At 51.4% G+C, this 27,298-nt stretch overlaps 11 protein-coding genes across 12 annotated transcripts; 6 read left to right on the forward strand and 5 right to left on the reverse strand.

The window, feature by feature from the left end:
- The first annotated feature begins 82 nt into the window (after nt 1–82).
- PV05_00887 (uncharacterized protein) lies at nt 83–2,752 on the forward strand. Its single transcript, XM_013465817.1, has one exon. It carries the CDS (start codon nt 182–184, stop codon nt 1,274–1,276), a length of 1,095 nt encoding a protein of 364 aa, XP_013321271.1. The 5' UTR covers nt 83–181; the 3' UTR covers nt 1,277–2,752.
- Nucleotides 2,753–2,926: 174 nt separating this feature from the next.
- Nucleotides 2,927–5,230, forward strand: PV05_00888 (uncharacterized protein; the record flags this gene model as incomplete). Its single annotated transcript, XM_013465818.1, has 5 exons — nt 2,927–3,153; nt 3,210–3,598; nt 3,695–3,969; nt 4,026–4,224; nt 4,323–5,230. 5 exons carry the CDS (start codon nt 2,927–2,929, stop codon nt 5,228–5,230), a joined length of 1,998 nt encoding a protein of 665 aa, XP_013321272.1.
- Nucleotides 5,231–5,629: 399 nt separating this feature from the next.
- PV05_00889 lies at nt 5,630–9,538 on the reverse strand. Of its 2 annotated transcripts, XM_013465819.1 has the most exons (6): nt 9,174–9,538; nt 8,703–9,126; nt 8,316–8,656; nt 7,729–8,262; nt 7,088–7,671; nt 5,630–7,033 (listed from the first exon to the last, which is right to left on the reverse strand). In XM_013465819.1, the coding sequence occupies exons 1-5, from the start codon at nt 9,338–9,340 to the stop codon at nt 7,473–7,475; spliced, it is 1,665 nt and encodes a 554-aa protein (XP_013321273.1). In that variant the 5' UTR covers nt 9,341–9,538; the 3' UTR covers nt 5,630–7,033; nt 7,088–7,472. The 2 variants fall into 2 exon arrangements, with proteins under 2 accessions (XP_013321273.1, XP_013321274.1); XM_013465820.1 differs by having other exon boundaries at nt 5,630–7,671.
- PV05_00890 (uncharacterized protein) lies at nt 6,201–7,423 on the forward strand (the record flags this gene model as incomplete). Its single annotated transcript, XM_013465821.1, has 5 exons — nt 6,201–6,436; nt 6,502–6,561; nt 6,610–7,067; nt 7,119–7,201; nt 7,250–7,423. 5 exons carry the CDS (start codon nt 6,201–6,203, stop codon nt 7,421–7,423), a joined length of 1,011 nt encoding a protein of 336 aa, XP_013321275.1.
- A 374-nt stretch (nt 9,539–9,912) lies between the features above and the next one.
- Nucleotides 9,913–11,256, forward strand: PV05_00891 (uncharacterized protein). Its single transcript, XM_013465822.1, has 2 exons — nt 9,913–10,253; nt 10,323–11,256. The coding sequence occupies exons 1-2, from the start codon at nt 9,993–9,995 to the stop codon at nt 11,016–11,018; spliced, it is 957 nt and encodes a 318-aa protein (XP_013321276.1). The 5' UTR covers nt 9,913–9,992; the 3' UTR covers nt 11,019–11,256.
- Nucleotides 11,257–12,408: 1,152 nt separating this feature from the next.
- On the reverse strand, nt 12,409–16,182 carry PV05_00892 (uncharacterized protein; the record flags this gene model as incomplete). Its single annotated transcript, XM_013465823.1, has 5 exons — nt 12,409–13,132; nt 13,197–13,784; nt 14,904–15,036; nt 15,126–15,614; nt 15,747–16,182. 5 exons carry the CDS (start codon nt 16,180–16,182, stop codon nt 12,409–12,411), a joined length of 2,370 nt encoding a protein of 789 aa, XP_013321277.1.
- Nucleotides 16,183–16,945: 763 nt separating this feature from the next.
- Nucleotides 16,946–18,332, forward strand: PV05_00893 (uncharacterized protein). Its single transcript, XM_013465824.1, has 2 exons — nt 16,946–17,711; nt 17,797–18,332. The coding sequence occupies exons 1-2, from the start codon at nt 17,084–17,086 to the stop codon at nt 18,225–18,227; spliced, it is 1,059 nt and encodes a 352-aa protein (XP_013321278.1). The 5' UTR covers nt 16,946–17,083; the 3' UTR covers nt 18,228–18,332.
- Nucleotides 18,333–18,388: 56 nt separating this feature from the next.
- Nucleotides 18,389–19,690, reverse strand: PV05_00894 (uncharacterized protein). Its single transcript, XM_013465825.1, has 4 exons — nt 19,387–19,690; nt 19,304–19,336; nt 18,995–19,252; nt 18,389–18,926 (listed from the first exon to the last, which is right to left on the reverse strand). The coding sequence occupies exons 2-4, from the start codon at nt 19,332–19,334 to the stop codon at nt 18,469–18,471; spliced, it is 747 nt and encodes a 248-aa protein (XP_013321279.1). The 5' UTR covers nt 19,335–19,336; nt 19,387–19,690; the 3' UTR covers nt 18,389–18,468.
- A 446-nt stretch (nt 19,691–20,136) lies between these two features.
- On the reverse strand, nt 20,137–22,400 carry PV05_00895 (uncharacterized protein). Its single transcript, XM_013465826.1, has one exon. It carries the CDS (start codon nt 22,224–22,226, stop codon nt 20,244–20,246), a length of 1,983 nt encoding a protein of 660 aa, XP_013321280.1. The 5' UTR covers nt 22,227–22,400; the 3' UTR covers nt 20,137–20,243.
- A 74-nt stretch (nt 22,401–22,474) lies between these two features.
- Nucleotides 22,475–24,125, reverse strand: PV05_00896 (uncharacterized protein). Its single transcript, XM_013465827.1, has 2 exons — nt 23,902–24,125; nt 22,475–23,834 (listed from the first exon to the last, which is right to left on the reverse strand). The coding sequence occupies exons 1-2, from the start codon at nt 24,092–24,094 to the stop codon at nt 22,507–22,509; spliced, it is 1,521 nt and encodes a 506-aa protein (XP_013321281.1). The 5' UTR covers nt 24,095–24,125; the 3' UTR covers nt 22,475–22,506.
- A 651-nt stretch (nt 24,126–24,776) lies between these two features.
- On the forward strand, nt 24,777–26,971 carry PV05_00897 (uncharacterized protein). The gene is made up of 3 exons (XM_013465828.1): nt 24,777–25,025; nt 25,074–25,204; nt 25,265–26,971. The coding sequence occupies exons 1-3, from the start codon at nt 25,017–25,019 to the stop codon at nt 26,565–26,567; spliced, it is 1,443 nt and encodes a 480-aa protein (XP_013321282.1). The 5' UTR covers nt 24,777–25,016; the 3' UTR covers nt 26,568–26,971.
- Nucleotides 26,972–27,298: the final 327 nt, after the last annotated feature.

A 27,298-nucleotide genomic window follows, 5' to 3' on the forward strand; every position in this document is an offset into this window, starting at 1 on the left:
TGCCCGATACCCCAAGATATGAAGCGAAGATGAGCCGATTCAAAATGACGTTCATTGCGCCAATGGACGATTTGGTATTGATGTTTACTCGCCTCAAATCTCTCTTGCCATCGTATCTTCAACTCATCGTCGCCCTTGTGTTTGAACGTCTGGAAGTTGAACATGCTTCATATTTACCTGGATGTCCAGCATGTTCAAATCATTCCTCGCTAGGCCGCCCATCCTGTCCCACGGTGTGACCCTATCCCAGCGCAGCAAGCCAATTCGACGATATCTTCATCTTGCACCTCCATTCCTTCTCGACGACTACATCCCTCGCTACCACTTGATATCCTCCGCCGACGCCGCGAAGAAACGGTCCGCAGCCTACGCCCACCTTCGCCAATGTAACCTCTGCCCTCGCCTGTGTAATGTCAACCGCTACGAGACGACCGGGCATTGTCTCATCGGAGCGGAAAAGGTCAAAATTGGTACGATCGCCCCTCACTTCGGCGAGGAGCCCTGCCTGCAAGGCCATAACGGCTCAGGCTCGGTCTTTTTCAGTGGGTGCAATTTGCGTTGTGTGTTCTGTCAGAACCACGACATTGCCCATCAGAAGGTCGGGTTCGACCTTACACCCGAAGAGCTCGCCGAGTGGATGATCAAGCTACAAGAGGTGGGCAATGTCCATAACATCAACTTCGTCACGCCGGAGCATGTGGTGCCGCAGGTGGCTTTGGCGATTTTGACCGCGAGAGACATGGGACTCAAAGTGCCTATAGTCTATAATACGAGTGCCTTTGACAGTCTAGAGAGTCTCAAGCTGATGGACGGGCTAGTTGACATATACTTGCCCGATTTCAAGGTTTGGAATAACGAGACGAGTAAAAGGCTGCTCAAGGCGGATGCTTATGCCGATGCGGCCAAAGAGAGTATACAGGAAATGTACCGACAGGTAGGCGACCTTTGTTTTACCGCGGATGGCATCGCGAAGAAGGGTCTACTGGTCAGACACCTTGTCATGCCCGGTAAAGAGCAAGAAGGTGTTCAGATCATGCAGTGGCTGGCCGGGGTACTGGGGAAGGATGTCTTCGTCAATATCATGGAGCAGTATTACCCTGATGCGCATGTCGGGAAGGAAAGGCGAGGGGCCAAGACTAACAAGGAGGAAAAGCGGTATGCCGAGATCAACCGACCCGTCAATCGAGATGAGATTGGCATTGTGCAGAAGGCTGCTAGGGACGCCGGCCTGTGGAGGTTTGTTGAAGCGGCAAGACATGGCGGTTACAATGTTTGACCCCAAGGTTTGTCGACTCAACGCTTGCAGAGCATCGAGATTCCATCAAGCCTGCTGTATCGATGCGTCGGTGGTCAAAGCTCCTTTGTCCCTTTTGAGGCCGTGACGGTTTGTCCCTTTGTCCAACATTGACCAATGAAAAAATCACAACTCAGACAAAGGCAGAGTAAGGATTGATGTGGATATGCTTCAGCTCTCGGGTTCTTCTTCTCACGGAGAAACGGTTGCATATGACACAGGAAAATGTCGACGTTGCCCTTCTCTGGATTACTGTCCTTGCCGAGGCCCACGCTCTGCGCATCCCAATATTCCCGACTGCAGCAGGAAAGACAGTACCTTGCGCATGCATTGTGTGAGCAGCAACGCCGAAAAGAACGCTTCGACCGAGCCTTAGCGAATACCGAATCAAAAATTGCCAAAGCAGTGTCTGATGACACGCCCCCGAAAGTCATCACATCTCTGAGGAAGAGCAGAAGGAGTCTCCGCGGGAAACTAGGAAAATGTAACAAGTTGGAGCAATCAATACTCCGAAATCTGGACGTCGTCATCTCACAAATGCGGAAACTTGAGCAACTGCAATGGTGTAGAGCGAGATCTATGAGCCTGGCACGACAACCAACGTCCAATGGGTCATCGATAACGCATGCTACTCCAGGAGGAATGTTCGAGCCCCAACAGCGCGATATGATTTCTAGATTGTCAACGGGATACTCTATCCCTTCTCAGCATCGCTTCGCGCCTATGGATCAGCAATCGTCACGCCAGATCCCTCAAACACCAGTCTTGCGACCACTGAAATCTTCATACATTTATTGCCATGCACAATTTCAAAATCCTCCTTATGGGCGAATTCCGGCTAGGCAAAGTCCGTTCGATTCGAGCAGTCCTACAAGTACTGTCTCAAAATATAATTTGAGTCCATCCATAGCGGCACCTCCAGTCTACCTTCCGCCAAGCTGCGCACAAGCAAACCAATATGCTGCTATCACAGAAAGCGTCAACAATCTGTCCATATCTAGCGAAGAAGAGCACTTACCCACCCAGGAAAATGCGGATGGGCTTCAATCACAGCATCCCCTGAATGCTGCAGATCTTGAGAGAGTAGTCCGGCGTCTGAGATTGCTAGGCTGCCAGAAGTCAGCTCTTCGACTGGAGAAACAGGCAAGAAAGCACAATTCTTGCTAGTTGGGAATTTTCGTTTGCCTTGCAGCCAACGATACGGCAAGGGTTGCTCTGTTATTCACTTCCCATGACCAGTGTCACTTGGCGAAGTCCTGGCATTATTCTGGCAGACTTCACAGCAATTTGAAGGGAAATCATGCCACTGACTAGGCATATCTTCCTCCTTCACAGCAATCCCACCATCAACATCCTGAGTCAGTTGCTCATCTTTCTACTTCGCACACATCAAACGTTTGGATATTTGTCTTGGTGTTCGTTTGCAGCTGAAATTCTACCCTACAAAATGTGTCAATACCGACTGTTCCATTCATGAGTCCTCCCTTGCATTCAATACCTTTCTGTTATTCTCTTTGCTGATATTTCAGCCTGTGTCCGCGCTCAAGCGTACGGGATATGTGAGCACAAGCATTTCTCCCTACCCACGTTTACACGGTGATCCGATCAGCCACCCACCAAGAGTCTGCACCCATGGCACAGCCGCCTACCACGATGAAACCCACCTTTGTTCTTGCCGTCTTGTTCTCCACTCTGGTCACCTGTCTCCCTCATGCTCGTCGCTATGACATTTCGTCGAACACCACTGCAGACTCTTATGACTACGTCGTCGTTGGTTGCGGTATCTCCGGCCTCGTCGTCGCCACGAGGCTGAGTGAGGACCCTAACGTCTCTGTCATATGCATCGAAGCTGGCTCTCTGTAGGTCCCCTTCCTACATTTCGCTTGCTTCGCTGATGCTTACACGGAATTCATAGCGACCACCACGAAGACATGATCGAAATCCCTGTCTTCATTGGCGAACAACCACCGGACTTCTACGCCTACAACCTGTTAACCGTCCCACAATCCCAACTGGACAACCACACACGCATCCTCCCCATGGGTAGAGGCGTCGGCGGCGGCAGTCTCATCAACGGCATGATTTGGAACCGCGGTAACCAAGAAGACTTTGACCTGTGGTCCGAATTGGGAAATCCAGGCTGGGACTGGAACAGTTTGTTGCCCTATTTTCAGAAATCCGAAACGTACACGCCTCGAACCTATCCAAACCTCACATACCAGCCCGCGAGCTTTGATCCGGCCATCCACGGCTCTTCAGGTCCTCTGCAGGTTAGCTATCCGGCGTACTACTGGCCGCAAACGGGTATGTCGCATTGCGTTTGACGTCCGCCCGTCTCTGACACCTCCCCTTTCGAGTAGCGTAGAGTGGAAAGGATGTTTGACACTAATCGACATGCAGATGCCTGGTTCACCGCCATCAATACCCTTGGTGTTCCACCGTGCGTCGACCCCAACAAGGGCACGTCCGCTGGAGCGTACTTCCTCCCCGTGTCTCTGGATCCAGCTACCCAGACTCGCAGTGACGCTCGACGTGCGTACCACGATGCAGCCGCCCATCGGCCGAATTACCACATCCTCACGAACACGCAAGTGGTGCGTGTCATCTTTAACAACGGTACGACGAATTCGACACCCGACGGCCGTCATGATACCCCGCTGGCCGTTGGCGTGGAGGTACGTTTCTACCCCTTGTAGCGGGAAAACGCCATGCTGAAAAAGATTTGTGGCAGATGCTCGGCGGTCGTATTGTATACACAGGCAGGGAACTCATCCTTGCCGCCGGCGCCATTCACACACCCCAGATCCTTGAGCTCTCTGGCATCGGCGACGCGAATGTATTGTCGGCCCTTAACGTACCGGTCGTCGTGGACCTGCCTGGCGTCGGGAATAATCTGCAGGATCACGCGCTGCTCAGGTTGGAGTACCCTTGTACGTTAATCCTTCCCATCCCCCTCCTTCTTTCGACCTTTTTCTTGTTCTCTGCACGTACACTTCTACTGATAAATTTTGGTTGTTGTAAATCTTAGACCAAAGTTCTATTCCCAACCCGTCATGGCTCCTGACAAACTCGACCTTCAACACCAGCGCCGGCGAAGAGTACCTGTCCAGCCGCACCGGCCCATGGACGTCCAAGCCCAGCACAGCAGTTGCATTCCCGTCGCTGGCGCAGATCAAGAACGCGAGCCACGCTCTCGACATGATCAGCACGGCTGCTGCCACACAAGACCAAGCCCAAGACCAAGATCAGTCCTATCCCTCCACGTACAGAGAATCCACTATCCGCGCCGGATACGAGGCGCAAATCAGCCTTGTCCTGCAGAACTTACGCTCGAACGACACGCCCGCATACGAGATCCTAAATGACAATTCAGGAGGATTGGACATCGCACTCATGCGGCCCCTGTCCCGTGGGACAACACACATTATCAACAGCCGCGATCCGACCGTCGCTCCGGCCGTCGACCCACGCTGGCTGAGTCACCCGTTCGATTTCGAGGTCATGATCCTGGCCATGCAGTTTAACCAGCGGATCTTGGACACGCCTAGTATTAGCGCGTTGATGCCGTCGTATGAAGAGGACGACAACATCTCGGGTACTACTATCCCAGCGTGCCCCGCCAATAACGCAACGCGGGAACAACTCGAAACCGTGCTGAGACGCGGCGTGAATACAGAGTACCACTACTCCGGCACGTGTGCGATGCTGCCGAGGAATTTGGCCGGCGTGGTCGACAGTGCCCTGCGAGTGTACGGCACACATGGGCTGAGAGTCGTTGATACGAGCGTCTACCCCGTGGTTCCGGGGGCGCATTTGCAAGCTGTGGCCTATGCGGTCGCCGAGAGAGCGGCGGATATCATTCGCGGACGAAGCCTGACCGGTACGACCGGTTCTACCGGTACCGACACAGCTGATGACGCGAAAATGCCGCTGTGATACCCGGCTGGCATCCATACGTAGTACGGCCGATCGATGTGTTCAGGTTTCTGATCTTCAAAGGACAAGGTGAGGTTGAGGGTTGGAGTTGCTTCGCGAATTTGTTTTTGCTTTTGCTTTTGCTTTTTCGGGGATGTACAACAGCAAACAAAACGACGCATGTGACGCACGACGCGTCTGGTGCATGGTGGTCTACTAAGGAATGGGCGTATCGGCGGCGTTTTCCACTGTCAGCGGTCGACCTTTGGAGGTTTTGGACTAGCTGCAACGCCGCAACACTGTGGACTGCATGCTGGATAGTAGATGCGGACTACCGGTACGGATAGAGATGAGCAGGTTGGATTGGACAGCATCAAGAGCGGGCTTTTATTGTAGTTGAGCGACAGATATGTGGCTGTGGCTCTGGCTGTGGTTGGCAACATGAGAACTTTACAAAGTAAGGCTGGTTTGGTTTGGCTGGTAGCTTGCACGATGTTTGCGTCAATATGAACACAGTATCCTCGATGGGCTCGGCCCATAGAGATCTCCCCTTCCCGCTCCCCCATGTTTTTGTTCTCCGTCTTCCTGAATAAGTTGTAGCTGTCAAGCGACTTGGAGTTGGCATCATCCACAAATAGGGAGTCGAGCCTTGCTAAAGGAAAAAACCTCGCCCGGCACTCGGCCGACCTTTTGAAAGAGACCGGCACCGTTCGAGGAAGAAACTGCAAATTGTGGGCCACGCCAAAGAAAGGCCCATCTTCTGACTCGTGCATCTCAAGTATGGTTATCAAGCAAGAGGTACAATAAAACCCCCAGGTCCCCTGATGCTGGCCCTCGTAAGACTTATAATCTCCCTACATCCGTCGTGCTGATAGCTTAACTTTCCAAGTCTTTGTGTTCCTCGTTGCAACAGCACACAATTTGAACCCACCATCATACACCAACATCGTGATTGACGTGGGTATATCCGACCAACTCCAAGTCTGTCAACATGCCTCACAGAGAGGAAGCACCACTGTCGCCGGTAGTCGACACCACGGTCCACCATGGAGATTGGCGAGATGACCTATTCAAACACGGTTTTGTTGTCGTCAAAAATGTCATCAGCCCGGAGAGGGCGGCGTACTATGTCGAAAGAATGTTCGAATGGCTCGGGACGTTTCCGTACGGCTTTGATCGGAATAATCGGTCCACGTGGTTTCCAGAGCATCTCCCCAGACACATGAAGTACGTCAAGACTGCTCATGTGCATGGCATTTGGTGGAGTCAGATGGCTGACTTTTTCATCGCAGAGGCGGGATGTATCATGACTATGCTGCTCCGCACGAGGACTTTGTCTGGGAAGCTCGATCGTAAGATTGTCGATATAAGTTTCGCCCATCCCACTTACAGGAAGACAGCGAGCCAGAGGTCATCAACGCTTTTGCGAAACTCTGGGGCACTGACGAGCTGCTCGTCTCGTTCGACGGTATCAACTTCACGCTGCCAACTCTCACCCCTGCTCAGTCGCAGCCATGGCCTCACATTGATCAATCCCCAAGGCGGAAGGGTCTAGTATGTGCACAGGGTATCATAAACTTAGCACCAAACGGATCGGAAGATGGGGGATTGGTCGTCCTTCGAGGCTCTCACAACCTCACCGAGGAGTTCTTCAAAAAGCACCCGCAAACCTCTGGCCAGAGGGCATGGGGTACTGAGGATTATTGGTCATTCTCGACAGAAGAGGTGGATTGGTTCAAGGAGGCCGGTTGCGAGGTCGTCAAAGTCTGCGCAGATCCAGGTGATCTGATTATCTGGGATTCCCGCACCATTCACTACAACAAGCTGCCCGAGAGTCAGCAAGTCAGATCGATAGTTTGTAAGTGCAGTGTAGAATACCGTTGACAAATCAGAGCTAATTGTTGAACAGATGCTTGCTATGCACCGGCCCAATTTGCCACAGAAAATGATTTGAACTTGAAGAGGCAGCTGTTTCATGAACGCAGGGGCACGGTAGGTCTCGACAGTCAATATTCAAGGCCGCTGGACTGACTGTTGCAGACGCACTGGCCGAACATGAATATCTTCCCAGGCGGCATTCCGGACAACTTGCGTCTAGGAAAGCCAGATATATATAGCAGAGACAGGCCTCTCAACGATGTCCAAGAGACGGACAAGGTTCTGCATCTGGCCGGCGTCAAACCCTACGGAGCGGAGGAGTCAATTGTAGTATGATTGAGGATCGGAGCGGGAGGGGTGTTTGTTGGTATCGTAGTATTAGTGCTCATGGCCCAGACCTTTTGATGATGGCGTGGAGCATCTCGAGAGCCGCAACTGCCACTTGATTGTGCTCTTTGACGGATTCGAAGAAGGCGATGCACCTTCTCACTGGGTTCGAAGGATCTTCGTCAGCACTCCCGCCTCTAAGTTCTTCCTCAATCGCAATGGTAACTGCCGCGGAGAACAGATTGGTGACCACAGCCCTGTTTTTATGTTAGAGTCCTCGACGTGAAACAGCTCAGCAACGAATTGGCACATACCATGAATTGAGCCGCTCACTTGGTTGACCACTGTCCAGAGCTAAGCTGATAATTGCGGTTGATGATGCAAGGCATATCGAGCGTACTCTCTGGAACACCAGTCCTTGATCTGACCAGATGTTTCGTAGAATCTTGTTGACACTGATCCTCAGGTTATGCAGGAGCATGCTGAGTTTTGTTCTCTGCCACGATATCCAAGGATAATCTGTCTCGGAGAACTTGGCGCTGGTGAGAGCGCTTGCGTCGTTCTGCAGGTAGGGCGGAAGCTCAACGATGATTTGAGCGAGGCTCTCGTCCGTCTTCGCAACCAGGTCAACCACGGTCGAGTTCGTCCATCGGCCTAGCTTCAAAGCCATGCGATACCGGTTGTAGATCATTGCTAGCTTGATCATGACAATGTGGTAGTGGATCGGGCGAGGGTGACTGGCTGGTCGAGATTTTGATCCCGAAAGTTCGTCATCGTCCTTTATGGCTGGCATGTTGACTTGGAAGTTCTGCTCCAGAACAATGGGATTTCTCTGATGGATTGGTAGCCTGAAGATCAGTTAGCACGTGCACGGCTGTAACTTAGGTGAGGCGGCATTGACCAGTCGCAAATTATGAGTGTCCACCAGACCCTTCGGCACACTTCTCGCTCGACTGCTGGTCGTGCGGCCAAAGATCGTTCGTCGTCGATCTTGATAGTCTGCGCAATCCGAATGGCAACCGCCCATAAGTTGGCGTGGAAGTGGAACTCGCCAACATTATTGAAGACAATGCCTAGTATTGCTATTGTCTGGACGGTTTTCAGAGTGGGAACCCGGAGATAGTCGGCTTTCTCCAGAAAGAAAATTGCAGTGTCATACCATTTCCGCATCCGTGTCAATGAGGAGCAGTCTGGCGCTGGTGATGTAGGAGTATCCTCTTCATGAAAGAACACTAACACGGCCTGCTATGCTTAACATATGTTGATGAACGGCCGGGCAAAAACTCACACTCAGGGTACTGAAGTATATTGCCAACCAAGCAGGATCATACGCCAGGCGAGCAGAGTGACCTTCATTTCGATTCCAGAATTCGTCATGTTCCTGCTCGAATGTCGGGTGATGCAATGCGTAATGAATCCAGGATATCCTCTCTCTGGCTTGGAGAATCAGGTAATCACTCTGCTTTCTAGTCGGGAACTCGACATCTTCGTACGTAGTTACTGTGCAAGGAAGGTGTTTGTACGTCAAAGAATCAAACAGATGGACTCCAAAGCTTTCGATCGTGTCGTCAAGAACAAAAACATCATCCTCGTTCATGGATTGACTTTCTGTAGTGTTTGGAGTGGCTGCATGGACCTGTGCTCTCAGTGCAAGATTTTCGAGCAAGAGGTCTTGATAAGTTGCCCCAAGGTGGCTCTCATCAGTACCTGCTCTGAGGAGAGTCAACGAGACTTCTCCGCCTTCAAAATAGGGACTCACTGCATCAGCTGGCCCTTGACCTTGACCTTCTCTCGTCTGCAAGTGGAAACAACTCCACGCCGGACACATTGACCGCAAGGGATCTTCTTGTCGCATTTTACCTTTCGCTTATAGCAGCTGATGCATGAGAGTGGCGCACGTTGTGTGTTCCGGATACCGACCTCCATGATGGCATTCTTCTCCAGGGACGATAGCCCGAGTTCGTTAGAGTCAAGGCCTGTCCATCAGATCAAATCGCGGTGAATCAAATTCTGTCGCGCGGCGTGCTATCCAGGACAACGGACGGCGCGAAACACGGATATCTGAAGAGTATCCCAGGTCATTGACGTTATCACACCTTAGATAGTCCGTCTCCTCGATTGATTCAGCTGAGAAGTCGAGAGGACGGGGAGAAGCAAGAAAGACGGAACGGAAAAACCACTTCGGCTCGACGGAGTAGAGAGCGTTGAAGTGCAGAAAAGCACGGTGGAGCAGTAACACAACATGCAGTCCACTTTGCCGGACGACGCCATCATCTTGCAAACCCTGCGGTCGCTCTCGACTGTGGATATTGTGGTCAAGGTTGTGGTAGAGTCTGGCAAGAACATGAGAACCTCCGCGCAATGCAGTAATAAACAAGATGCTCAGCGATGGAGAATCATCAGTCGGAGAACTGTGACAGCAAAAACGCCCACGAATCGCTTATAAATATAGCCGGACCAAATTAACCGGCAGCCATGATATAATTTATTAACCTGGTATCTAGATCAATCCTGAAGAGCAAGAGCCATCCAACGCCGACAACTCGTCTTAAGTACTACTTGCACCTATCAGCCCAACATGAAAAAGGTCGCCGTCTTCCCTGCTTCCGGCAAGCTGGGCTCTAGTGTCTACCTACACCTTTCCAGATTGCTCCCTCCTGACCGGCTCATTCTCATATGTCGACATCCCGACAAGGTACCACAAGATTTGGTCAAGTCTGGCGTCGAAGTTCGTACAGCAGACTACAACGCGCCTGAAACGTTCAAGGACGTTTTCAATGGAGTGTCCTACCTTTGTCTGATTTCCTATCCCAGCATTGAAATCGAACACCGCTTCAGGGTGAGTTCAACCTTGACAACGTACTATCTGACCCTGCTACGACACGTAACGTCTAATCCATCTGTCTAGTCTCACCAGAATGCCATAGCGGCGGCTCTCGATAGCAGTCCTGGTATCGAGCACGTCTTTTATACATCGCTGGGCTTCGGCGGGGATGGCGAACCGCAGTCGGCAGCATACGTTATGCAAGCTCATTTGCGAACAGAAGCATGGCTCAGGGAACTCGCCAGCAACGAACGGAAATTCACCTTCACGGCTATTCGAGAGGGCATCTACTCCGAGACATACCTCATGTATACAGCATTCTTCGACCCGAAATCACCGGCGGAAAAGGTCAGGATACCTCATGATGGCTCGGGACCGGGTGTTGCGTGGGCTTGCATTGGTGATCTGGGCGAAGCGACCGCGAAATTGATCAAGGAGTATGTCGACAATCCAGGTGATCCAATGTATATCAACAAGATTATTGTTCTCAGTGGGCCTAAAGCTTGGTCGCTGAAGGAGACAGTTGACTTGCTTGGAAGACTTGCAGGAAAGAAAGTGTCGATTGAACAGGTCTCCTTTGATGAGCATGCGACAGATCCTAAGGTTGTGGACGCGTTAGGCTCTCATGGTCCGGGCAACAATGTGTCAAGGGATTGGACGACGGTGTTCGAGGCCATTCGGAATGGTGAGACCGCCGTTGTCAATGGCGAACTCGAACGATTGCTTGAGCGACCACCAGAAAGTTTTGAGACGACCGTGAAAAGGATGCTTGGTGCTTGATCAAAATGAGGAGGGTGTGCAGTCGCCGGGAGACAGTGCCAACGCAAGAGCATCAGGGGCATATCCTGGACTGTGTACGATCTGATCTGTTCATTTGGCTATCCAGAGGACCACTATAAGATACGTAGAATATAGAAAATAGGCCCCACAGGAGGTGCCTTTAGCAACTGCGAGGAGTCGGAACCCCCATCAGCGAGGCATGAGAGATGTCGCTACCGCGGCAGCTGCGCCCTCATGGGCCATCTGTATAACTAATCTAGTACTAGTATCGTCTCTGAAGTGAGGCCACTCTGAGAAACTGGATTATAGATCTTAGACGCCCCTTCCCTCAAGTTCAAGAAATTCTCGAAGCTTTTATTGAGTTCCCCTGTAGTACTAGTACTAGTAGTTCCTGCGCTTTCCTTAGAAGTGGTCGGTCACTTTTGATTAGTACTAGTGGTACTTTTCTGTCGAGGAAGACTCTACTTCACACGTCCAGCACCTCAGCTTCAACTTTTCTGTTGCCGTCCAAGTTTCCCTCTCTTCACCCTCCTGTTCTGCAAGTTCAACGAGCCCCTGTCTTCGTGGTCGGCCGTACCACGAGTCCCTGTGTCACCAGCCCGCATGAGCCTAAACACACGATCTCCGGAGAGTCACCTGAAAATGAGAGAAGAGTAGGAGTAGGAGGAGGCCTTTCTTTGGGAACACAATCGCCTCCTCGCCCGACAATCCTTGTCGATTTCGCCGGTTTACGAGGACGCTCGAGACTAGAGCACCGGCGAGAGCTACTATCGAAATTCAACTGCACAGCTTCAAGTTTACTCGTCGGGCCCAACTAACGATTCTTTTCGATGATGGCTTTCCTTTCCAACTTCCACAACACTGTCAGAACTACAGTACCACCTTTCAGTCGTCCACAACATGATCTCTACCAGCAAACGAGGGCCAGGCGAGAAATTTGCGGAGTCGAGCCCATTCAGATACAAGACATATTAGCCATTGGCAAGAGTTGAGCATAAAATAAAGCTAACGCCCAGAAAGGATCGGACACTGCCGCGCTTTTGTCGTCTCCACGTGCAGAATAATCTTGCTCCCCCTACAGTAATCAATTGGGATCAATTACTAGTTTTTCGGCAATCTGAACCGGGTCAGGACCGGTTCAGATCAATCACTGATTCAGATCATGCGATCCTCGATCGATCTGGCATCGATCCTCAATCAACTAGGGGCCGGTCTAGGGCCTAATTGATCACCCATAGGAGGGCACCGATTCGACGAGGAAATAATTTGAAATACAGTAGCCTACTGATTATCAAACCAACTTTGAGCAATTTCATCAACTAGGGAGGTCATGGCGCATATTATCAACGTTTGTATTTTCGAAGGATCCTCCCTAAACCTGCCGAGACATCTAACTTTGCTTTTTCTTGATAGACCGCCTCTCTATGGCGGCGACAGATCCAATAATGGTCAGAATGCTCAGGGCCAATGGCAGGTACAGTGTTTGCACGACAGCCTCATTGTGGCCGCTCAACACGGAGTTCAGCTTCTCACTACCGATATGGGATCGAATGTCAGAGAGACCGAGGTGAGAGAGTACCGTAGCGTTGGTGGTTGGAGACGACTGCTTGATCTCGGTGATCAAGCGCTGGTGGAAGAGGGTGGCAGACGTGCAAATCCACAGCGCCGAGCCCATGCCGGCCCCGAACACCATAATGGCACCACCAACGGATACGTCTTTGGTGTCCAGGACCGTTTGGACCGCGAGCTGTGGTCCCTGGATACCCAGGCCGATGGCCACGCCAGCAGCTTTGAAGATGCTGCCCTGAAAATTGATGGTGGGATACTGGTAGCCAACATAAAAGCCGGGAAATATTTCTGTCAGCGGTAGGGACAATGGAATGGCAGGAATATTACGAAAGTAATAGCCTAGCCGGGTAACACCCAAGCCGGCAGCTAAGAGGGAAACACTGAACCCGGCAATCATGGGTAACCCAAGCAATCCCGACTTGGAGGCAGTGTAGCCACGGACGCCCTGAAAATAGATTGAGATGTAATACTTAGTCATAGCGAGCACTCCGTTGCAGCATGTTGTGTACCAGACGCCCGCGATCATGCTGCGCTGCTTGGCGATCCTAAACGGCACGGTCGCTGTCTCGCCCTGGCGATACTGCACATAGCCAAAGGCAAGGATTAGACAGCCAGCAAGTATGAAGAAGACGTTGATGATGGGATTGTTCCATCCGTATGTGGGTGCCGCCCCATTGGAGAGCCAGCACAAGAATGGTGATGGCGGGCACAGCGAGTAAGGTGCCAAAGAGATCCATTTGCTTGAGCTTTGCTCGGAATGGCATTTCACCATGAGGGTGTGGCAGGGGATCCTCGAAACCGTAGACGATGAGCGCGATGCACATGACACCCAGGGGGATGTTGATGCCAAAGCATGCACGCCACGTGAAGGTGTCGATCAATGCACCACCGATGATGGGAGCAGATACCAAACCTACTGATTGACAGCCGCCGACGATGCTGACCATCAAGGCTTGCTTGTGAAGGGGAAAAAGATGTTTGAGGAGCTTCAGAAAGCCGCCTGCGATCACGCTGACACCGAGGCCTGCCACAGCACGACCAGCGATGAATATCTTGGAGTTTGTCGCAAAAGTGCATAATAGGCTTCCGACTTCGAAAATGGCGACGCTCAGCATGAAGACGGATTTCATTGGGAACAAGGTGTACACTTTGCCGAAACTGCTAGGTGATCCAGACAGGGCAAGGGCGAGGGCAAGCCTGGGACCAGTATTTGCCGATGATGGGGAAGAAAGAGCATGCTTACAAAAAAACGAAAGCACTGCGGCCAGACCGCTATGAGATGACACAGTGGATATTAGTCTCCTATGTCCGAGTCGTCAATCGTTTTCCTGTTTCAACTTACTAGGCCGCCGAGTACCAACCGATATCAGCAATCGTCTTGGACTTGTCGGTGAGACTTGGGACCGCGACAGCGACAATCGTGAGATCCTACACCATGATGCACTACTTAGTAAATTGAGAGTCGTTCAGTCATGTGTTGCTCCCCGCGAAGCCTGGGAGCACTGGTAAAACGTACCAATCCGTTGAGAAAGATGGAGATACACAGCGAGAGGCCATGGTCAGCCACAACTTGGGTCCCGATGGATAAACAACGATGTCCTCCTATTCAGAACTCGGAGCCCCGGGCTCCTCGATTTCGAGCTGCTCAATGCCCGTGGGTGGGGAGGAGGCACCCGCATCTGAGGCCGGTGAGGTGGTCGGCCGAGGCTGTACCGCTTGCGCTGTCGTCGTCGAGGCTGCCATGCTGGTCAAGGTCTGAATTCAAGTCCACAATCACAGCCTGTATCGAGTCTGCCTAGGTTTACAGTTTGCAACAACAGATACTAGTATTCCGGTCGAGGTCGGTCGAGCTCATAAAACTGCAACGTCACGCCAAGGTGCCGTGGCGCTATATAAGTCAAGGCGGCTGTAGCCTAGTTAAGGTCGTCGGACGCACTTACGCCAGAGGCGCCTACTAGCATCTCGTAGCTTGGTTAAATACTAACTTAGGTATACAAGTATGTACAGTACTGGTAGGAATCGATTGGTACTTACTCAATGAACCCAATGCGATCGGTGTATTAATTCGTAATCCTTTTGTACCTTGAAATCGAAAGTAAAAGCCCTCATGTCTGCGAGTTTTATTATTCTCTTTAATGTCGAGTTGCTACTCCAAGAGTACTACCAGAACGAATTCATTGCGGGCGTCAGTGACCTCTCAATCTAGCCCCGAGCCTCGGGTTGAAGTATTGTCGTCTGGCTTGATGACCCTGCAGTCGTGTTCATGCATGGTCGATAGGCGATGGTCCGACGCCAATATCGATCGTGTAAACATACAACGGCTTCTGTACAAAGCTTGAGCCGTCGTTGAACGGTGTGCCACGATTCAATTGCGCCGCCGGCATCCACAATTTGCCATACGTGTCGATCCACATGGCATCTACCCACAATAGCCGAGGGTCTTGGACCACTGGAAACAAAGGCACCGGTTAGCACTGCTACTGTACTAAGTATTGCGAAACAGAAAGGGCGGGAAGAGAGGAAAGGGCAACCACAAACATGTCGTCCAGCTACCATTTGGCGCTATCTTGATGATGGCCTGCCGGTCAGTGTCGCTGTTGTAGATGTTGCCCTGCGCATCGATGGCCGTGCCGCCTGTGGAAGGAGTCAAGGCATAGGGTTCGGGATATTGGGAAAGAACGCTGGCGAGGGTGGAATTGTAGAATGCATCGTTGAGGTATTGTGTCTCGATGCGGGACATGCCGCCCTCACAGGGCTGATAGTAGTAATATCGGCCATCCGGCGACACTTCGTGCTGGTCGGCGTAGATGTACTCGAAGCCGCCCATCGAGTTGTGCAGAAGCTTGCCTTCCCCTGAAGCGGGCATGAAGCCTTTCGTGGTAGGATCATCCTCGAGCACGCGCCTGGCTTCACCACTGTTCAGGTCGAGTACGATCAGTGCCGGTGCGCCGGCATCGGTGATGTAAGCGAGGCCCACGGCAGGGTTGAAGCGAATGTCGTCGATGAGGCTGGTTGCGAGAGTGACGTCTGTGTAGCTCCAGGTCAGTACTACTAGTATGGTTGTTATGCCTTACAATTGCAGCACAGCTGTGGTTTGTGGTAACAGTCCTCCTTCCAAGACAAGGCCAGCGAGCGAAAGAGTGAGTATGGAGTACTCACTCCCAAGATTGTAAACTCGAGCGACACTATTCGTCGTCAAATTCACCTGCACGAGTTTAGGTCCATTGGGCAGAATGACTGGCTGTCCAAAACTCGGAGAACCAGTGTCCACGAGCCACAATGTTCCATCTGGTCCGATGCGTTGCGAGTTGGTGCGAATCAAATGTGTTGCCGGATCTTTGCCTGATACGTATGAATTCCATTCTTCGTTCGGATAAGGTGTTGGGCTGCTGCCGTTGTGCCACTCGGCGACTTGAGGTCCTGTTGAACCATCGACGCGGGCATATAGGATAAACAGGCGGCCGTCTGGCGTGGTACTGACGCCGTTGACTGGGTGCTGGAGAGTAAGCGCGACCTGGATCCGCGGGTCCTGTGCAGTAGAAACTGTGGAGGCCAGCCCAAGGAGCAACGAGACGAAAAGCGCTGGCGTCTTCATCATGAAGTGATATGATCAGTCAGTTGACGCGATGCTTGCAATTCAGTCCCAGGATTTACCCCACAAGCAACTCAGGCGGTCGAGGTTGGGCTTGATATACTTACTATACCTCCTCTTCCGCGTAACACGTTGATGACGTTCGCGGTTACTCTGAACCCCTCACAACGCGGAGTAGGTAGGAAGCATCAAGCGGAGTAAACTGCATACCATTGTTACTAGTAGCCGGCAATGAGGGTTAGCTCGTGGTGGTTGCTGGAGTTTGGCCGGCCGCAGACAACAGCCGGCAATGCGATATGGGTGTTTGTCACTGCTCGCCGAGCCTGTGGTAGACCGAGCACTGACAGCAACTGGCAGCCTTGCATCATGCAGGCCGTAGCCTCACATCTAGGGCTACCATGCCCATTTGGGATCCATCACGTAAAGAGAGAGATGCCTTGCTTATGAGAAGCGCCGGCAAACCCCGTCTGAGGAGTCGGCCGTTGGCTTTACAAAAGTACTGATATTGCCAGGGGGAGAATCCAGAAGATTCCCACGCATTGCGAAGATCATCCGTCCGTTGGCATGATATATAGGTAGGGAATTAGTAATTCAGGTTTACTTCTAAGATGTTCGAGAGGGCCACTTCCTCGGCTGATATCCTTCTTCGGCTATAGACCGGATACCTCACCCCACCTGGATGCTAGCAGGCCCAGTATTGAAACAACATGATGGGGCCTCATCATGGCATAAAACGAAAGCACCGTGTCTCATTCTTCCCCCGACGACAAGACAAAAACTCTCCAGTACCACCGCAGCATCGGATTTGAAAACTAACACTAGTAAAAATCCACCTGTGCCATCGCAGTACTCTGAGTGATCGATTTGAAAACCAGTCCTACCAGTACTTGCTGCTTCAGACAACATGTCGAATATCCCGACCAAGACCCGGAGCTGGGTTTTGACAAACAAGCCCTCAGGGCTGGCGACCATCTCAGGTGACAAGCCGACCTTTACACTGCAGACGCGCAATCTGCCGCCATTGGACAACGACCAAGTCTTGGTCAAGGCGCTCTACTACAGCAACGACCCGGCCCAACGAGGCTGGATCAGTCCCGACATCCCCGCCGGCAGACTGTACGTCGAACCCGTCCAAGTCGGCGAGGTCATGCGCGCTCGAGGCCTCTGCGAGGTGATCGACAGCAAATCCGAAAAGCTGCCCAAAGGCACCATCGTCCAGGGTACGGTAAACTGGAACGAATATGCCGTCCTGGACGCCAGTGCCGTTACGCCCGTCCAACCTCTCCCCAACGGCTTGAGCTTGACGCACTATCTCGGCGCACTGGGCGGCACGGGCCTGACTGCATATTATGGTCTGGTGGTTGTCTGTGAGGCGAAGAAGGGCGACAAGGTGGTTGTCTCCGGCGCGGCCGGTGCGACGGGCAGTATGGTTGTTCAGATCGCGAAGCATATCGTCGGCGCGAGTAATGTCATTGGCATTGCTGGTACAGATGACAAGTGCCGTTGGGTGGAGAGCTTGGGAGCGGATAAGTGTGAGTAACTATTAGTTCCCTATGTTCTGTTCAACCTGCGACGAGACAATCAAACTTTCCGGCTGACACTGCAGTGCGACGATAGGCCTCAACTACAAGTCATCGTCATTCGCGAGCGACCTCGAGAAAGCCACCGAGGACGGTGTCGACATCTTCTTCGACAATGTTGCGGGTGAAATTCTCGACATGATGCTCGGGCGTATGTCCATGTACGGTCGTGTCGCGGCTTGCGGCGCCATTACTTCGTACAACTCCTCCGAGCCGCTCGTGCTGAAGAATTACTTCCAAGTGATCTCCATGAGATTACAGATCAAGGGCTTCATCATTGTAGACTACCTGTCCAAAGCTGCCGAGACGCAGAAGATCTTCAGGCAGGCCATTCAAGAAGGGAAATTGAAAGTCGGGGATGAAATGGAGACGGTTGTGTCCACCAAGTTTGACGACGTGCCGAAAACGTGGTTGAAGCTATTCTCCGGTGGGAATACTGGCAAGTTGGTGACCAAGCTCGAAGCATAAGCGGGAGACAGCCTGTTCTAGTATGGGAATCCCTCAGAAGGGACGATTTTTTTGGACGTGGACCAGGAAAATTTACTTATATCACCAGCCAACTCATTGAACTTCTCTTAGGCCGCACAACGTCCTCCCTGTGGATGCTCCCACCAGGATTGAACGTTTCTCGAGACGTAGAGTGGAATACTTGGGGAAGGGGAAGAAGATGATCTGATGTCCTCGGTGTTAATAACCCTGACTGAAATCATCACCAAGGGTATACACCATCCTTGTGCACAAACTTCCCAACATCGGCGTCTCGCTTTCCTTCAACGACACTGAAAATGGTCTTTCCAGACACCATAGGGTCTCCAGCTCTACCCCCAGCATTCACCGCCTCCTCCGACTTGCCACGCAAGTTCGACCGTACCAGACCGGGACACACCACAAAACTCTTAAAGCCTTTCTTGCCCATCTCCTTTGACTCGTAGATCATGAGCATGTTGAGAGCCGATTTGCTCGCGCTGTAGACCGCATACGGGGCCGAATACACCTTGCCTGATTCTGCCATGGTCAAAGAGCCTAAGCCGCTCGTGACATAGATGGAGTACGGGTTCTTCGACTTCAACAACAACGGCTTCAAAGCTTCTGTCAAGACGATGGGTCCGGTAACGTTGGTTTGGAAGGTGCGATCGATGATGCTCCTTAGATCGCCGTCGGTGGGGGCTAGGGAGAGGGAAAAATGTCAGACAGATGGCAAGAATTTCTGTTCGAAGACCGTGGATGAGACATACCGATGCCGGCGTTATTGATCAGGACATCAAGACGTCCAAATTTCTCCTCGATGAATTTGGCGAGCGCATCCACTGATGCCTGATCGGTCACATCGATCTGGACATCGGTCAAGGTAGCTTTGATTGCGCCAGTTGCTTGGAGCTCCGCCACTGCTTTCTTCCCATTCTCCGGGTTGCGACTACCGACGAGGACGTGGTAGTCTGGCGAGGCTGAAGCAATGACCTTGGCTGTGGCGTATCCAATACCAGAGTTGGCGCCTGTCAAGGATTAGAATTCACCATTCTTAGTCATAAGGTATTACGACTCACCAGTAATGAGGACAATGGTTTGAGAAGACATGACTGCTTGCTGTGATTGGCTTACGGGTAGTCAATAGGGAGGATAGATATACCGATAGAACCTGAGAAGACGACGATATGCTTCGGTATTTATCACATCAATTTCTTCGTCTACTCTGCTGCGAACCAAACAGTTGAGTCCTAAACCTCACCAGGAGTAATTCTCGCTGTGAGGTCAATATGCACAGATATATGGGTCAACATCCTCCCCTTATAGTAACTTCTCTTGTGGGAACTCCGATATGTCCGCAAAGCCCGGGCAAGTGCATTTGAGCAAGGCTGCAAGAGCTTTCGTACGTATTGCTGTAGACCTGGATTGGAACAACGAAACGGTGGGCATCTGAGGCATTAGTAGAGTACCATTCAGATATGGATACGATGCGGGAGAAGAAATGGTACCGGTGAAGTCGTAGGTGGTGACAGCGCTTACCCAATTTGGGCACGCCCATCATTTCTCTACTACTCGCATACAAGTAGCCATGGGCACTGCAAATCATCTTCATGGTGGCCTTTGAACCAGCTATAGCGAGTCGAAGCCGTGAAAGTCCTTCCTCTACCAGTTTCATATTTCTTCTAGGTTATGCCTTTATCGCCTGTTCCTGGGCATTTAGGCCACCGTGGCTTACCAATTCACAACAACTCCTCGACCATCACCGAAGCCAGGACTCATTCTAGACCACCTGCGATGTCGATTCCAACGCGTTCGACGCCCACCCAGGATTGGGAAGGTGCAACAGAGGCGATTCCTGATACGTCAATCCGAACAGCAGAAAACTGTTTGATGGAAAAGGGGCGTCAGCGAATACTTCATATTCTTTCGCAACCATGTCTGCTTAATATCCTGTGGGGACCATACGTGAGACAACCTGAACCTTTTCGATACAAGTACAGCGACTTTTCGATCATGACATTATGACATTCCGTCTGTCGCAGACGGGTCACGACCCATGAAGACTTTGAACAGTCTCTTGCTCACCATAGGTCCGAGTCTCTTGTCGCTCCATCCGCCATCCTTGTTGACACTCTTACGCACGTCTTCGAGCAGCAGGTTTCCTTGCTGATCAAAGCCTTCAACAAGCTTTCTCACGCTCTCGAATTTATCGACTATGCCATAAGCCATGCTCGGCGTGACACGCTGGACTTCCTGAAGCATCTTCACGAATGTATCTCTTGTGTCGTCTCCAGTGCGGACTTGGCCACTGTCCATACAAAATGACGCCGACTTCAAATTGAAATCGAGTTGAGCCAATCGATATGGCCGAGTCGCAAGATGTTGGGTCAGTGCGGATATTTGCGATGCTGTGGCAGCCGGCGAAGCCGTATGATGAATCAAGATTGGTTGATGTGCTACCTGGAGGTGCAAAAGTAAATCCTCGACCACATCGGGCGTTACTGAGGACAAGTCGAGGCTGTCTGCGGACGGCTTTTTGCGTTTTCTCGATTTTGCTTGAGATCCGCTCATCGTGCGGGCTGCACTCTGCGCATCACTATCCGCCATCTGTGCTCGGACTGCCGCCGTGTACGCTCGATTCTTAGCATTAGCGTTCCTTTTGAGCCAGCTGTTGAGGCCCTCAATGAGGTAGACTGGAACACAATTTCCAAATCGCCGACGGATGGAGGCTACATGAGCATCCAAACGCGACTTCATCTTTGCCTCCTTGTCTGACTCGGTAATACCAGGTGCAGAGCTTTGAACAGCAAGGACTGCCGCGAAGTCAACAGCGGGAAGATGGATCAAAACATGCTTCTCCTTGACAATTCGGCTTCTCGAGGTAGGCTCCCACTGGCCATCCTCGTCATTGTATGTAGATCTCACCTTCCGACGCCAGGTGATCAGATTGCCATATTGTATTTGCTCGGGACCAAGATCGTCTGTCAAGTTGGCCTCCTCATCCACATAAGCAACATCTACCTGGAGATTCTTCATGTATTCTTCCACTTGATTACCGACACTCGTACCTTGCAAAGAGGTTACCATGTCGACGATCATCTCTGGTACCGCCTCCTTCTTGTTTGTTCGTGATTTGTTGGCCTCGGCCAAATCCGCGGCCTTTTGCTTTTCCTGGGCTTTTCGTTCTCGCTCAAGTTTCTTACGCTCTTTCTCAGCTTCTTTCTCAGCCTCACGCGCAGCCTTTGCCGCAGCTCTTTCCGCTCCGGTAGCTGCCTTGTTCGTTCCGAATGATTTAGCGGCTTTGGCTGTAGGGACTTTCGCTGGACTTGAAGAATATACAATGTCGTCAACAAGAACGGTTTTCGAAGTTGCTTTCTTCGTTACGCCAGAGTCGGTTGTTCTAGGCGGTTTGGACTTGGATTTAACTTCAACCATGGGATCTTGTGAAAGGACAGCCAAGAGATTTGCAGTCCGATGCGAATAGTGTTCAATTCCACTGTCTTTTGCAGTAGGTTGCGACAGGCTGAGAACAGGGTCAGGAGTACTGTCGGGTGAATCTTCGAGTGCCTCGAAGCTCGAGTGGTTGATGGTCTTCCTGGTTGTAGTGTGCCTCAGTTCTGGCGCGGATGAGGACCACGTAATCTCGTCGAGTGGATCATCTCTCCGTTGTGGTGCTGGAGGTCTCGATCCGGAATGGGTCCCTTCATTGAAAGTGAGTTCTGGTAATGAGGAAGGGTCGGATAGAGGCTCGTAAACTGGTCCCGAATGGCGAGGGCGACTCTTTCTTGGCGGACTCGATGTAGGTAAATCTGGGCTCAATCTTCGTCTTTTGGACGGCGGGTCGATGGCAAAGTCGATGGAGCCGGTTTCGTCAAGTTCGTCCGGCAGGCATGAAATCTGTGTCAAGACGGCCGTGGCCTTTGAATTGATGTGAATATGACGGACATTCAAAGGTGAGTGTGGAGGCGAACTTGACGACAAGAGCTCAATGACTTCAGCCATGATTTCGTTCGAGAGATATCTGCATCGGCACGATAGTGCATGCACACGAGCAATCAGTTCTGAAGACGGCAAAGGTAACTCCGCGACTTGGTCGCTGTGTCGTTGCCACCCAACGATGGACAGGGTGACAGGAAGGAGAAAACCGACTGGGTTGATTCGTTCCAGGAGAGGAAAGTCTAAACAGTCTTGGCGCGTCACCACTTTATTCCACGCGTCGAGGCAACATTGAGGCACATTGTCGCTAGGGAGTCAAGTTTGAGCTTTGTCCTGTATGTCTCTATCATTGAAAGGCTGTAGGAACGAACTTCATATCCTCATCAGACCCTGTGTGTATTCTTCTGGCCCGTGCAAACTCGGTTACCCGTCGGTCCCCACGGCCATACTTGGCTTTGATCACGGTCGCCACCAGTGCAGCCAAGAAAGCAATGACAAGCCAAAGACTGAGCACGATATCTTTTCGTTCCAAAAACTTGCTCCTTTTGCTCTTGATCATCTGCTCCATCTCGTTGCTAAGCTTGCCGGCCATTGTGTCTCTTGAAAACTGCTCGTGGACTCTTTCCCTACCGTTCTGGCCCATCTGCTGAAGATCTGCTGGACTCATTTTGTTCAAGACCATTTTCATCACTTCAGTCCATTCATCAACACTGGCCACATCGCGGAGCCAGCCAGTCTTTCCTTCTACAACAGTTTCCAAGGGGCCTCCTGTATTTGATGCTAGCACCGGTAGGCCGTGCAGCATAGCTTCCACGGGTACAATACCAAAATGCTCATTTGATGGCGTGTACAATAGCAGGCGTGCACTATTTAGTAATGTTTCCTTGAATGTTCCGGGCACGGATAACAGGAACAAAACCTGTATGCTGGTGGGTATAGCAAGCGCTGTAGGCACTGTCTTCGCTGTTGCTGTCGACAATCCAAGGCTTTCGGCCAGTTCGACTAGTTCTTTGTGGTAGTGAACATTTTCGGGGACTCTCTGGTCGTAACCACCAGCTAACACCAAACGTGTCCCTCGAAGTTCCCCCGGTGAGAGCTTTTGATATGCTCGAATGGCCAAGCCTATGTCCTTCTTTCGCTCGAACCGGTTTATACTCAGGAGAATCTTGAGCTTGCCATCCCAAAGCGGCTTTTGTTCCTCCACCGTGTCAGTCTCTTTCTCCACGACTTTGACACATGGGTATATGACTCCCAAGGATTCTGCTAGATTCGGCCACGTCCTAGCAGCGACCGACTTCGTGAAAGCCGAGTTTACGACAATTTTGTCACTCGCACTCATACTCCAACCCTCGAACCAATCAAACGGCAGCCGGTATAATGTCTTTACTATTCCAAGTAGGCCAGGGGTACGGCGATCCGCAAGTAGCTGATCAGGAAAGTGGCAGTAGAAAAGGGTTCGTTGACGTGCAGGGTACAGCCATCTCAGAAGAGGCACGCAGGCGGAAAGTTGGTCGACCACAAAGACGTCTGGCTGCAGTTTGTCCAGCTCATTGCTGAAGACTGAGATGGCAAACACAAGGTGAAGTTGACGGAGGATCGCGAGCAGAATGTGAAAGCGGTTCAGGACAGTGGAGGGAAACAGGGTGTTGCCACGAACTCGGACATCAAGGGTGCCTGTACTCACAAATCTGTCAATGCTTTAGCCATCAACGGTTGCGCGAAGGAGCATGACAAGACTGACCATCTCTGGCTTCTTCGAAACAATGCTTGGGGTCGCAGTGCGACGTGAAGATTGTCACCTTATTGCCTTGCTCCTGTAAGCCGACTGCGGCGTCAACAATGAGGCGTTCGGCCCCGCCAATACCAAGATCTGGGTGGAAGAAGACTATTTTACGTGAGCTCGACGATGGACTGTGATGCTTTGAGTGGGACATGATCTCAGCCTTCTAGTTGATTCCAAGTTTGCCGATCAGAATTTCGAGACAGAATATGAAGAAGCCCAATCCACCAGAGCAGTCTGCGCCTCGCCAGACCTTCCACTTTTGACGGAACCTACTCGCTCCAAACAGGGGCGGAACGCACTACTACAGTACCACAGTCCTAGATATTTCGTGAGATTTGTACGACTTGCTTCTTCTGTGCTGACGGAGGGGTTCCATGGCATTATGCAGAATTTGGTCCTTTACTACGCAATTTGCAGAAATATCGATTTGATGTCTCCTGCCGAGAGAAGTACAAGACATATACTCGTACACGAATTGCGCGTCGTAGGTCTTGGACCTTCTGGGCAGTGGCTTGGATCTCTTGGGGGTTCCTCTCGACAAAAGCATCATCGTTACTCAACAGCAGTTTTTGGGATCATTTGTGATGCTCTCTCACTGGTACGGATATCGGGCAATTTCCCAGGTCAAATGCATGGCATTCCACCAACAACGAAAGGACCGGTCTGATTGGAAGCACATCTCACCAAGATCATTGCGCGTATCGAGCTATCCCTGTCACTTGCCGTCAAGTCATTCCTAATTCTGCAAAGCTCGCATCGTGTACGGGGCTCCGCGCCGGGAAGAAGCTGTTGATAACAGCCACATTAAATGTCCGTATCTTCCGCCAGTTCCTCTCTTCCACCGTCACCACCTTTGCTACACTCTGCTTGAGAATCGCACCTGCGGGTGTTAATAGTGTTTCGCTTCTTCCCTGGTAGGCTCCTTCTCTCGAGAAGCTGCGCCCTTCGTTACCGTAATCTTTTTTTTGCGTCTGGTCCGTACCAGACTGCCCCTCGCTCATCTCACCTTTCCGCGTTATTTGCTTCAATCCCACCACTTCTCGGTAATTCCTTTGCTCCAATAATCATTCAAAATGGCTCAGGTATGGACAAATCTCAGCATCATTGACGAGAAGCTGACCGTCCCACAGTTCAAGGCTGCATTCCTCTGCCTTGTCGCGCTGTTTACCTCCTACGCCTTCGCCGTGGCTCCTCTGGTTGTCAAGGGATCCGACTTTGTCAACAGCATTGATGACGCTCGCTTCCAGATCATCGGTGTTGCGTAAGAGATGGTGTCTGTCCCTTATTACAAGCTGGAAACACTGACAAGCGCTCAATGCAGATATCAGCCCGGCGGTTCTTCTGGCTTTGACCCGGGCTCTGGCATTGATCCATTGAGTGACGCCTCGGTCTGCCTCCGAGATGCTGTCCTCATGCAGAGATTGGGTGTCAATGCAATCAGAGTCTACAACCTTGACCCAGATTTGGACCATTCTGCTTGTGCCTCTATCTTCAATGCTGCCGGTATCTACATGATCCTCGATGTCAACAGCCCGCTGCCGAACCAATCTCTGAACCGCGGTGCGCCCTGGGAATCTTACAGCTCGGATTATCTGGAGCGTGTCTTCAAGGTGGTTGAAGGTTTCATGAACTTCAACAACACATTGGGCTTCTTCAGTGGAAACGAGGTCATCAACGAAGATTCGGTCCCACAAGTACCCGCCTACATCAGAGCGGTCACAAGAGATGTCAAGGACTACATTGCTGCTCAAGCCCCCAGATCAATTCCTGTGGGTTACTCGGCGGCCGATGTTCGTCCATTGTTGATGGGCACCTTCAACTACATGTCCTGTGAGCTGTCCAACGACACCAGTTCCAAGATTGACTTCTTCGGCCTAAACTCGTACTCTTGGTGCGGTGATGCGACTTTCGAATCTTCCGGCTACGATGTCTTGGTCGCTGATTTCGGCAACACTACCATCCCCATCTTCTTCTCTGAATATGGTTGCAACAACGTCTCCCCGAGAACATTCACCGAAGTCCCGGCTTTGTACGGCAAGGAAATGACTTCGGTCTTTTCTGGTGGGTTGATCTACGAGTACAGCGAAGAACCAAACAATTACGGCTTGGTCAACCTGAACGACAATGGCACTGTCTCACTGCTCGTCGATTATGACAATCTTCGCACTCAGTATGACTCCCTGGATATCGGCTTACTGGAGAAGGCCAATGCCACTGCCACCTCCTTGACACCACCATCATGTGCCGTTAATCTGCTCAGCGGAACCAACTTTACCATGAGTTTCAATCTTCCCGATCGTCCTAATGGTGTTGACGCTCTTATCAAGAATGGTGTATCCGGGAACTCTTCAGACAGCACCAATGCTGTCACCAACACCAAGCCATCTCAGACCGTCTATGCCACCAACGGCCAGGAGATCAGTGGCCTGCAATTGACCGTCTTGGATTGGGATCAGAGCAACCTGCCGGGTAATAATACTAGTGGCACAACCCCGTCATCGCCATCATCCACCACCAGTGGTAGCTCACCATCCAATACCAACACTGCTGCCAAGGTTGACGACATCAAGTTTGGAGCTCTGCTCATGGGTGCGTTGGGTGTTGGCATCTACATGCAGTTGTGATCTTGTGCAGCAGGAGTGGTTGCAAGTTTCGATTGTTGCGCCCTATGTCGGCATATTCGAACCCGGATCTTCGTTCCTTTCGACCTTCGGCAAGCATGGCATAGTTCGGTTCACTTCGATGGACATATTAGTGTACGGCTTTGCAGGTCGAAGTCATTAGAGACATAGACATGCTAATGACTAGATGAATAAGGGGAAGTTCAAAACAAGGCCTTTGATGTCTCAAAAGTGTGTTGTCCTGTGCTGCCAGTACTCGTATTTGTCGGCATGATGTATTGACGTGGGTGTGTTATACCAAAATGCCTACTGTGTAGGTACCTGGGTAGGTACAGTATCTTCTCGAGACCTGGAGCAGCTACGAGCCAGGGACCTTGCAGAATTTCAGCTGGTCTCTCACACAAGCCAAGAGGTTTTCTTGTCTCCTATTCGTTCAAGTAACAAAGGAAGCAGGGTGTCAGGACAGGACGCATCACGATGTTGGACGTTGGCGTGGATCCCTCCTTTCCTTACCCCGGTCGTGCCCGTTCCTGCTCGTGGCGCGTGCACCCAATAAACCTCGATGTGAATTCCAGGTGATTGATTTGGTCACTAGCGCCACTGTTTTCAGCATCGACCCAATCATCGTCGGCCGAACTCAGATGTGGCTGACCCTCTTTGTCGTCATACTGTGGCGCATGAGGCTGGTCGGTCAATACAGCCCGATGTGATTGGCTCCTTCCCTGCTTTCAAAG

The sequence above is a fragment of the Exophiala xenobiotica genome, assembly GCF_000835505.1.
Source record: "Exophiala xenobiotica strain CBS 118157 unplaced genomic scaffold supercont1.1, whole genome shotgun sequence".
Taxonomy (NCBI): domain Eukaryota; kingdom Fungi; phylum Ascomycota; class Eurotiomycetes; order Chaetothyriales; family Herpotrichiellaceae; genus Exophiala; species Exophiala xenobiotica.

Bases quoted from the DNA above. Each gene is read 5' to 3' on its own strand.
- PV05_00896 (XM_013465827.1), bottom strand. From the start codon at position 24,094: ATGTCCCACTCAAAGCATCACAGTCCATCGTCGAGCTCACGTAAAATA. The intron at 23,835-23,901 runs GTCAGTCTTGTC...TTGTGAGTACAG, and splicing joins TTTCGAAGAAGCCAGAGATG to GCACCCTTGATGTCCGAGTT.
- PV05_00893 (XM_013465824.1), top strand. From the start codon at position 17,084: ATGTCGAATATCCCGACCAAGACCCGGAGCTGGGTTTTGACAAACAAG. The intron at 17,712-17,796 runs GTGAGTAACTAT...GTGCGACGATAG, and splicing joins GAGCTTGGGAGCGGATAAGT to GCCTCAACTACAAGTCATCG.
- PV05_00887 (XM_013465817.1), top strand. From the start codon at position 182: ATGTCCAGCATGTTCAAATCATTCCTCGCTAGGCCGCCCATCCTGTCC.
- PV05_00889 (XM_013465819.1), bottom strand. From the start codon at position 9,340: ATGGAGGTCGGTATCCGGAACACACAACGTGCGCCACTCTCATGCATC. The intron at 8,263-8,315 runs GTCAATGCCGCC...ACTGATCTTCAG, and splicing joins ACACTCATAATTTGCGACTG to GCTACCAATCCATCAGAGAA. The intron at 7,672-7,728 runs GTATGTGCCAAT...ACATAAAAACAG, and splicing joins AGTGAGCGGCTCAATTCATG to GGCTGTGGTCACCAATCTGT.
- PV05_00894 (XM_013465825.1), bottom strand. From the start codon at position 19,334: ATGTCTTCTCAAACCATTGTCCTCATTACTG. The intron at 19,253-19,303 runs GTGAGTCGTAAT...AATCCTTGACAG, and splicing joins AACCATTGTCCTCATTACTG to GCGCCAACTCTGGTATTGGA. The intron at 18,927-18,994 runs GTATGTCTCATC...CCCTCTCCCTAG, and splicing joins GATCAATAACGCCGGCATCG to CCCCCACCGACGGCGATCTA.
- PV05_00895 (XM_013465826.1), bottom strand. From the start codon at position 22,226: ATGGCTGAAGTCATTGAGCTCTTGTCGTCAAGTTCGCCTCCACACTCA.
- PV05_00897 (XM_013465828.1), top strand. The intron at 25,205-25,264 runs GTAAGAGATGGT...CGCTCAATGCAG, and splicing joins TTCCAGATCATCGGTGTTGC to ATATCAGCCCGGCGGTTCTT.
- PV05_00891 (XM_013465822.1), top strand. From the start codon at position 9,993: ATGAAAAAGGTCGCCGTCTTCCCTGCTTCCGGCAAGCTGGGCTCTAGT. The intron at 10,254-10,322 runs GTGAGTTCAACC...CCATCTGTCTAG, and splicing joins AAATCGAACACCGCTTCAGG to TCTCACCAGAATGCCATAGC.